Source organism: Sinocyclocheilus anshuiensis, unplaced genomic scaffold (assembly GCF_001515605.1).
Source record: "Sinocyclocheilus anshuiensis isolate Anshui unplaced genomic scaffold, SAMN03320099.WGS_v1.1 scaffold544, whole genome shotgun sequence".
Lineage (NCBI taxonomy): Eukaryota > Metazoa > Chordata > Actinopteri > Cypriniformes > Cyprinidae > Sinocyclocheilus > Sinocyclocheilus anshuiensis.
The window spans coordinates 1018101-1027142 of NW_015555763.1; the positions used below are offsets into that span (position 1 = coordinate 1018101).

The 9042-nt window shown below is 37.4% G+C and overlaps 1 protein-coding gene across 5 annotated transcripts in view; it reads right to left on the reverse strand.

Annotated features, from left to right (window-relative positions):
* Positions 1-2354: 2354 nt before the first annotated feature.
* Positions 2355-9042, reverse strand: part of LOC107674082 (bromo adjacent homology domain-containing 1 protein-like) — a 33670-nt gene continuing 26982 nt past the window's right edge. For all 5 annotated transcript variants that reach the window (XM_016467956.1, XM_016467957.1, XM_016467955.1 and 2 more), the window contains 5 exons: positions 6570-6943; positions 4843-5002; positions 4679-4758; positions 4178-4269; positions 2355-4083 (listed from right to left, as the gene is read on the reverse strand). In XM_016467956.1, coding sequence (XP_016323442.1) covers positions 3900-4083; positions 4178-4269; positions 4679-4758; positions 4843-5002; positions 6570-6943 — 890 coding nt within the window. In that variant the 3' untranslated portion in view covers positions 2355-3899. The remainder of the gene's footprint in view (positions 4084-4177; positions 4270-4678; positions 4759-4842; positions 5003-6569; positions 6944-9042) is intronic.

Consider the following 9042-nt stretch of genomic DNA (forward strand, 5'->3'; position numbering starts at 1 on the left):
AAAACATAAATCCACATGACTCCAGTCCATCAATTAATGTCTTGTGAAGCGAAAAGCTTCAAACGAGTCCTCTATCCATAACATTGCTTTCTCCGGTGAAAGACGTCGTCCCCTCTGAATCGGTTAAAAAAATGCACAGATCAAGCACTGTTCACAAGCAAAAATAGTCCAAAAAGGCTCTAAATAAATATGTTGGTGGATTTTGAAATGAGAAGACAACAGGGGATGGACTTTTTCACTGTAGGAATCCTTATTATGGATTATGGACTTGGCCAGATATGACGGTTTAAAGTTAAAAACGTCTTAATGATGGACAAATATGCAGCTTTTTACTTCACAAGACATTAAGCGATTGGAATCGTGGATTATTTCGATTTTTTTTTTATGTTGTTGTTTGAACTCTCATTCTGACGGCACCCATTCACTGCAGAGGATTCACTGCTGAGCAAGTAATGTAATGCTATTTCTACAAATCTGTTCTGATTAAGAAACAAACTCTTTTACAGCTTAGATGGCCTGAGGGTGTGTAAAGTTTCATCAAATTTTCATTTTTGGGTGAACTATTACTTTAAAAACAGATGTCTCTAAAACAGTGGATGTTATAGTTGAAGTGATGTTTTCCTGTATCCAAAATTCCAAGAGAACATAAATGCAAACCATGAATGCACTGCAAACCACTTTAAGGCCAAATTCATAAATGTAAATACACCCTACAACCAGTCAATTGAAATTAAAATGCATGGCAGTTAAATACAACAAACACAAGTGTTTTTGTTGATTTTCATTAAAAGAGGACATGGAAATGGTGGATGTTTCACTGTTCAGCTATCATTGTCTCATTTCTCTCATAAGACTGAGTTAGTGCTGTCGGGCAAAAGAGGGTCAAGGTAGGTTTAGCGTGACACCCTGTGGTAACACTGCTCCAGTGCAGCTTGTGTTCTCTTAACTATATAAAATAGACATCAAAATGACAATCATTGTCAACTAAAAATTGAAAAGGAGCTGTTCTCCATCAGGTTTTTTCTTAAATATTTGTCTAATACTATTAGTAATGAGGTCTTTTAATACACACTGTAATATTAATTGAACATTGATTTAATTTAGATTAAAGCAACACACAGAGCCTTCAGGAAAAATATGCACACAACGTTCATTATGTAATATGGAGCTTTTTTATTAAGCTTTTTGACATAGATGCCTCAGGACGGCTTTGAGAAGCTATTAACATCTCACAACCAGTGTTAAATGTGTAATTACGTGCTTTATGCTTCATTTGGATCGACGTCAATACATCAGAAGGCAAGGAACTAAACACACGAGACAAAGACCTTGATGCTCATATATTATTTATTCCTTTTAAATATTTTCCTCTTATAATATACATTTCTATCTTAAATAATACAAATGCGCTGTGCTAGATCTATTATTTCAAAGAATGCCCAGTACTTCCATGCTGCACTGAAATACAGTGGTGTGAAAAAGTGTTGGCCCCCTTCCTGATTTTTTTTTTTCATATTTGTCACACTTTAATGTTTCAGATCATCAAACAAATTTAAATATTAGTCAAAGATAACACAAGTAAACACAACATGCAGTTTTTAAATGAAGGTTTTTATTATTAAGGGAAAACAAAATCCAAAACTACATGGCCCTGTGTGAAAAAGTGTTTGCCCCCTGTTAAAACTGTGGTTTATCACACCTGAGTTCAATTTCTCTAGCCACACCCAGGCCTGATTACTGCCACACCTGTTCGCAATCAAGAAATCTCTTAAATAGGACCTGCCTGACAAAGTGAAGTAGACCAAAAGATCCTCAAAAGCTAGACATCATGCCGAGATCCAAAGAAATTCAGAAACAAATGAGAAAGAAAGTAATTGAGATCTATCAGTCTGGAAAAGGTTATAAAGCCATTTCTAAAGCTTTGGGACTCCAGCGAACCACAGTGAGAGCCATTATTCACAAATGGCAAAAACATAGATGTATATATATATATATATTTATATAGACACGCTCGCCCACATACACACAAACAGCCATTCATCAAAGGAGCAAAGAGCCTGGAATTCATGGTCAGTTTTGTATACAGAGGAATGAACAATCCTCTCCCTCTCTCCTCATTTTGGTACACAACATGTTGTATTTGCCATCCAGAACATTCTTCTAGAGAAGTATACATTTCAAAAATACATAATTTTCACACTAACAGCAACCATTAAGGAGTCTACTCAACCACACCGCCAACCAAAGCAAAACGAGCTCTGCTTAAATGTTCCGCGAAACCGCTATGGCATTAACACATCTAAACTGGCATATCTGATGCTAGATGACATTTACTGCAATAACTGAGGGCAAAGAGTATAACTATTGAACGACAAAAATCATCTCATCTTCATCACAATGACAAAATTATCTCTGACTGATTAATATTCACTCAGATCTCAATAACGTGAAAGGAATGTATTCAAGAATACCTTAAAGCGTATCTGAACACAAAAAAGGATGTTAACCTAAGACAAATTGATGTAAAACAAACAAACAAAAAACAAACAGGTCTCCTCTTCCATCAGTTTAACCGTTGAGACCCTGTGGGTACAATTACACTTTAACTCTACCATCTCATGTAAAGTCTGCAATCTTCTAAAGAAAAAGTCCAAAATAGGGAAGTGTGAAGGTCAGCATAGTGTAATCAGACAATCTTATCAATGCTTTTTAGCACAGATAACAATGTGGTGCAAAACAAGCAGGCCAAAAACGTGAAGAGGCTTGAATAAAAAATAAAATAAAAAATCAACCAACCAGTATTTCTTCACATAGAAAACTGTTAACTATTTAAAGGCACAAACAGACCATATAAAACAGCTTTCTCATATCGTAATTAGCGATCTTGTAACAAAACTACCATGTAGGACAAGAAGCAAAGGGCACACGTTGAAAGCAGGCCTGTGCGCGCGAGATAAAGTTTGTCCATTCACATTTGTAATTGACAGTTAGCGAGTTCTCTCGTATCTCTTTGAACACGTACAACAAATACACAGTATTTTCCTGCATTGGAGATCAGTAGCAGATGACATTTTGAACTGAGTCAGACTGCTGACTCGGTGAATGATAAGTTTTAGTGCAAACTAATGGAGTTGCAAAGGTGGATGTTAAGGAGTTGCGTGATAACCTTTGGTTTGCTGGGAAGGCAGAAAACGGGGAAACTCGGTGTTGGATATAAGGCAAGTCATGATGGGCAACGGGAGGACGAAAGCTCATTACTCATTGGTCGATCAACAGAATGTTAAGTTAACCAAATGCATTCTGCGATATTTGGTCCGCCATGATAAGTCTGTGATTCCCTACACCCTGTTTTGATGATTGAATGAATGATTGGCCATTGTGTTGAGGATCAAACTGATTGGTGCCTCCTAAAACAAGGAGCTTGTGTTCAATTTATCTAAAAATAAATATTTTTTCCCTTCAATCTACAGATTATTAGGTTCAATAATAAGGGTGCGGTTACTTCCAAAGAGAGAATATTAGAACTCTATTCCATAATTCAAGGTCATTCTTAATGTACCTGGATTAAATTTCTTCGTCTTTTTACACTCATTCAGCAAATATAAAAGATAACTGCAAAAATAAATACTCAAATTCATGGAGTGAAAAATCACATTTTGGCGATCGGTACCTTTGAACTCAAGGTAGTTGTGCTCAGAATGCCATTCTATGAAGTCACAAGGGATAACAGTTGCAACTTTTTTCACTTTTTCAGAAGTGCTACGCCGAGAGCATTTATCCTAAAGGGAAAACAGAAAATAACAACTCCTCCCTAAAGACTTGTGGCCATCCAGCTGATAGGGCTTTGATTGTGTCACGACGTTTTGGATTCTGGTTTCAGTGTATGGCTCCATTCAAACCTACTGCAGGTTTTTCAGCAGACGGCCGTAGCGGAAGTCGTAAACGTGGCGGCAGACGAACACCAAGTCGGGGTCGATGTCGTTGGGCATGCAACGATGAGCTGGAATTACATCGCTGGAAGGAGGGACCAGGGAGCTACGTCTGGGAAAGCCCTCCTCACCACACTTCACCAAGGCACAAAATCTGAAACATTCCAAATCACATTTGATTTATAGAAAGGATAGGAGGTGATGATACATTTGACACTTCCAAAGAGCCGATAAATATGATCGCTCACCTACAGTATTGTGCTAATGTCAACACATAGCACTTATCCTCGATACATGCCACACTGTTTTCATCCTGATGCCGAGATGCGAAAATCTCATTCTGGAAAAATTCACACACACCATCAATATTTTATAATCAACTTAAGGGAATCCATGCTGTAAATGTATAAAATAAATATTGCAACAAATACAATGAGAAAAAAAAAACTTCGTATTCTTTTGAAACTTAGTATTAAATCAAATATTGATGTCGGAAGATGCAGGCATGCTAAAAAGTCAATTTAAATATTCCCTTTATGAATTATAGTACATATACAGTGCTCATAACGTGTTTGAGAGTGCTGGGAGTCATTTGTTTGCCCAGTGTCCCTATTTCAGCGGTTTACTGAACACAGGAAACTTGTGCTGCCTACTTCCTCTATTAAAATCCTAATCAAAGGAAGTCAAATGTTGACATTGCTAGTCCCCGGAGGACCACACTGCTGTGCCATGAACAATTCTAGACTCACCTCACAGTGCATGCTGGGATTACGACCCCCCTGAGTGTGTTCTGGGCGGTAGTACCAAAACAAGCTCATCATCAGCTCCGCTGAAAGTAGGCATCAAGTATTATGAGCTCTTCTGTGACTTTCACTGATGCACCAGAGAAAACAGTATTTAGAGGAAGACTTACCTGACTCAGGGTCTTCCCAGAAGGCAGAGACTTTGGCCACATAAGGCGAGGACTTCTTCCTGGGACCTGAGCGCAGTAGCACTGTGTCTCTGACCCTGATCACCTCTCCATCTCTCTGCACTCCTTCATAACACCTGCGCAGGGATGTGGAGTCCTCACCCTTAAACGAAATGAAAAATATAGTTACACATCACATTCTATCTCATTATACACTTTTGGATCATGTCAGACATTTGAAAAACTACAAATTTGAAAAACTCCAAGAAGGGTCAATGTGAAACCAGCCTAAGTGATTAAAGCTTTACTTAAGATAGCTTAATCAAGTAGTCTGGCTTGCCTGAATGACTACTCTCAAAATGCATTTCAAAAAGTATTTTTAACTTGACATCTTACACATGTAACATGTGGACCACAGGTAAGGCGCTTTAAAGGAGATTAATTTAAAAATGCACCCTTTAAAAATAAGCACGGCGTGCTGTTAACATGCTAATTAAAGCAATGCCACTAAAAATAGAAAAAATAATATTTGAATTGAGTGCAGCAAAATATCTACACTACCATTCAAATTTGGTGATGAGCAATTTTTTTAATGGTTTTGAAAAAATGTTTCTTACACTTACCAAGGCTACATTTATTTGATCAAATATAAAGTAAAAACAGCAATACAGTGAAATATTACAATTTAGGATAACTGTTTTATTTTAATATAATTGTAATTTATCCCTGAAATGTTATTTATTCCTCTAAAGGCAAAGCTGAATTTTCAGCAGCCATTCCAGTCTTCAGTGTCACATGATCATCCAGAAATCATTCTAATATTCTGATTTGGAGCTAAATAATTTATAATGATTCTTATTATTACCAATGTTGAAAACAGCTGTGCTGCTTAATATTTCTGAGGCAATCGTGACAGCATTTTTAATATTTTTTTTGTAACAAATGTCTTTACTGTTAATTTATCAATTTAATTTATTTTTCCTGAATGAATGAATTTCTTTAAAAAAAAAAAAAAAAAATATCTTACTGACCCCAAACTTTCTAAAGGTATGTGTATATGGAAATTTTGCACAAATACTGATGATACTAAGGGGAAAATATATCGAACCATGATTACACAGTAGAGTCTCTCATCAAAATGACTTGTTTTTATTACTCTATTTGACTAGGCTAGGACTAGTATCCAAACCCTTAAAGAGCAGCACAAAGACCGAGTACAGGCATGAGTCAGCAGTGTGGTTGAGTAAACAGATTGCCTGCTGAATCCTGAAGTGTTGTGTTCATAAACTCTCAATTTAATACAGATGTTCTAGTTCATAAAAACACTAAAATGGAGAAATAAAAAAAGCGGCACGGTGCAAACATTTTTAAAACACAACCGTTCGTTCATTGTCTGAGGTTTGCCCACTGGCATAATATTTAAGAAATATTTGCTTAAAAGAACCTCACTGGAATTTAATAATAATAATAATAATAATAATAATAATAATAATAATAATGTCATTTCCAATGAATGCAATTCACAATGTTTACTAATGACATTTTGCGAGTTCTGTTCTAAGGAAAATGCCTGGGGCATCATTTAGTCATTCGTCAGGAATAAACGCAAACTCTTTCAATGAACCGCTGCTTGAAGTCTTGCTCTGGGCACCTAAATGTCTTTTAAGGAAACTTCCAATATGCCAGTCTGTGCTGACACCATCCCAAGACAGGGCAACTCAAGTACGTACCACGATGAATACTTCCTTTTCTGTTGCCACGCCAACAGGCAGCCAGCCGTTTGTTGGCCGGCGACGGCTGATCTTTGACTGCTTGGCAGCGCTGCTGCCATGGCCCGCTCCCAGCTGGCCATCCTTAATGTGGGGGCAAACAGCAGAGTCCCGCACCCCAGAACGAGAGCCACTGGGTGGCTTGGCCCTCTGAGGGCATTCCCGTCCCACTCTAATCTGCACCTGGGGTTGACCGGCATCGGGAAGAGGCGTCTTCAGGTGGGGCACTGATTGGGTGGGTGGAGGCACACTGGATATGGGGCAGATGGACAGTGGCAAGGCAGAAGGCATCGTGATGGACGAGCTGTGGTCATCCAGGGGGTAAGAGTAGTCTTCTACAGGAGTAGAGGAAGCAAAAATCATTGGTTCATAAAATTCTCAACATGCATTTATGATCATAAAAAAAACTCCATATTGCATGTAATACAACATAGCAGACTAATGTAGTCATAAATGAGTCAGTGTGCCAGATGCTGCGTGGTCAGATGCAGAGCCTGTAACCACAATTATATACAACCTTGAGGGGATTGGATTTTATGACAGTAACAACATATCAATTTACAAATGTGAAAACAGTGAAACACTTGATTATTAATACATAATTGAACTTCCAACATAACAATGACAGTGCATTATCAGTCCAATAACATCCAATTGCTGTGATACAAGGGTGCCGTAAGGTTTGTGTAGGCATCTGAAAAACACACATGACCAAATTTAAGGGTGGATGAGCCAATCTTGGGAAACCTCCTGTCAATTGCCTATGCAGTTCCCATAGTGATGAGGAAATTCGAGATGTGAGCCTGTACATGTGATGCATTCTGTTAACGCATGAAAAGGGATAAGAAATGTGTATTTTATTATCCATCTTAGCCCAGAAATGAAATATCTACTAATTTCATGTTGTTCCAAAGCTGTACTGCATCCTAATTTTTATCCGTGGAGCACAAAAGGTTTTCCGTTCACACCTTTATTTTTCGCATACAATGACAAGTTCATTGTGACCACAGACTGTCAAGTTCCAAAAAGTAAAAAAATGCACTATAAAAGCAGTATGTCTCATGCACTAAATTAGTCTTTATGATCAGTTGTTGTATGGAAAAGATCTATGTTGTGAAGATTCTCCTTTCGCGTTCAGCATATGCATTTGGCATGACATGAGAGTGAGTAAATAATGACAGATCGTATTTCATCACTGGTTGAACTATGGATTAAATTAGTCTAGAAATGCATACTTGTTACTTTTCATGAATTACTCAGTAGAGTACATATCTTTGGGTGAACTATTTCTTTAAACTGCTTAAATGTGGGACGAACTTTGGAAAATGTAACCGTGCAATTACAAGAAATGAAAATTGCATAGTTGGGAATAGTCAAATTAGGAGAAAAAAAAACACTTAATTTGAATACCATTTTAAGTTTTATAGTTCATAACTGACCTTTAAAACTTTAATATATATTCATTAAAATGTACTCACCCTAAGGCCATCCAAGATGTAGATGAGTTTGTTTAGCATTACATCACTTTCTCACCAATAGATAAGAGAATGGGTGCCATCAGAATGAGAGTCCACACAGCTAATAAAAACATCACAATAATCCACACGACTCCAGTCCATCAAATAATGTCTTGTGAAGTGAAAAACTGTGTGCAAGTGCTGTAATGCTAAATTTCTCCAAACCTATTTTGATTAAGAAGCAAACTCATCTACATCTTGGGTGGCCTGAGGGTGAGTACATTTTCATTTTTGGGTGAATTGCTCCTTTAAAATGTTTTCTAAATTAAATCGTAAGTCTTCCATTTTTAAATTAAACTGGGAATCTGGTGAGGCTGCTGAGTTTCATTTTTCAGTAATTTAATGCGGTTTAGTCTATATACGAGGTCAAATCAGCACAGGGTTGGAGGTCAGAGAGTGGAGGCACTGAGTGACTTATCTGAAATCATTTCAATTATCTTTTTACAAACGCAAAACGCTTCAGTTTACCATGTTCATTCAGCTCTTCAGCTTCAGCACGCGCAGCTCAAACGGCTGCTATTTAAAACAGTGGTATTAATTTGTTACTTTTTCAAAATCATTGATACATTATTAATAATAACTACCACTTTTATTTTTCTCTTATTATTATCATCAACAATATGGTTTAGTAATTAAAATCATTTAATTATTGTCCGTGCAGAGGCTATTCCGTTTTATTGATCTATGGCGCATTCATTTTGATTCTTTACACGTGTAATGATTATCGGTATCGGCCAAAATGTTCATATCGGTGCATCCCTAGTTTTAACCTGCAGCAGGACTGTCTCCCTCAGGGACCTCTCACGCAAAAGATCAGGCACGCAGGACAGGTCTATCAGTGCTATCACACTACCCATCCCCTGAGGTCTGACGTCAATGAATAGTAAACGCAGACATTTTATTACAATCTGGAATGC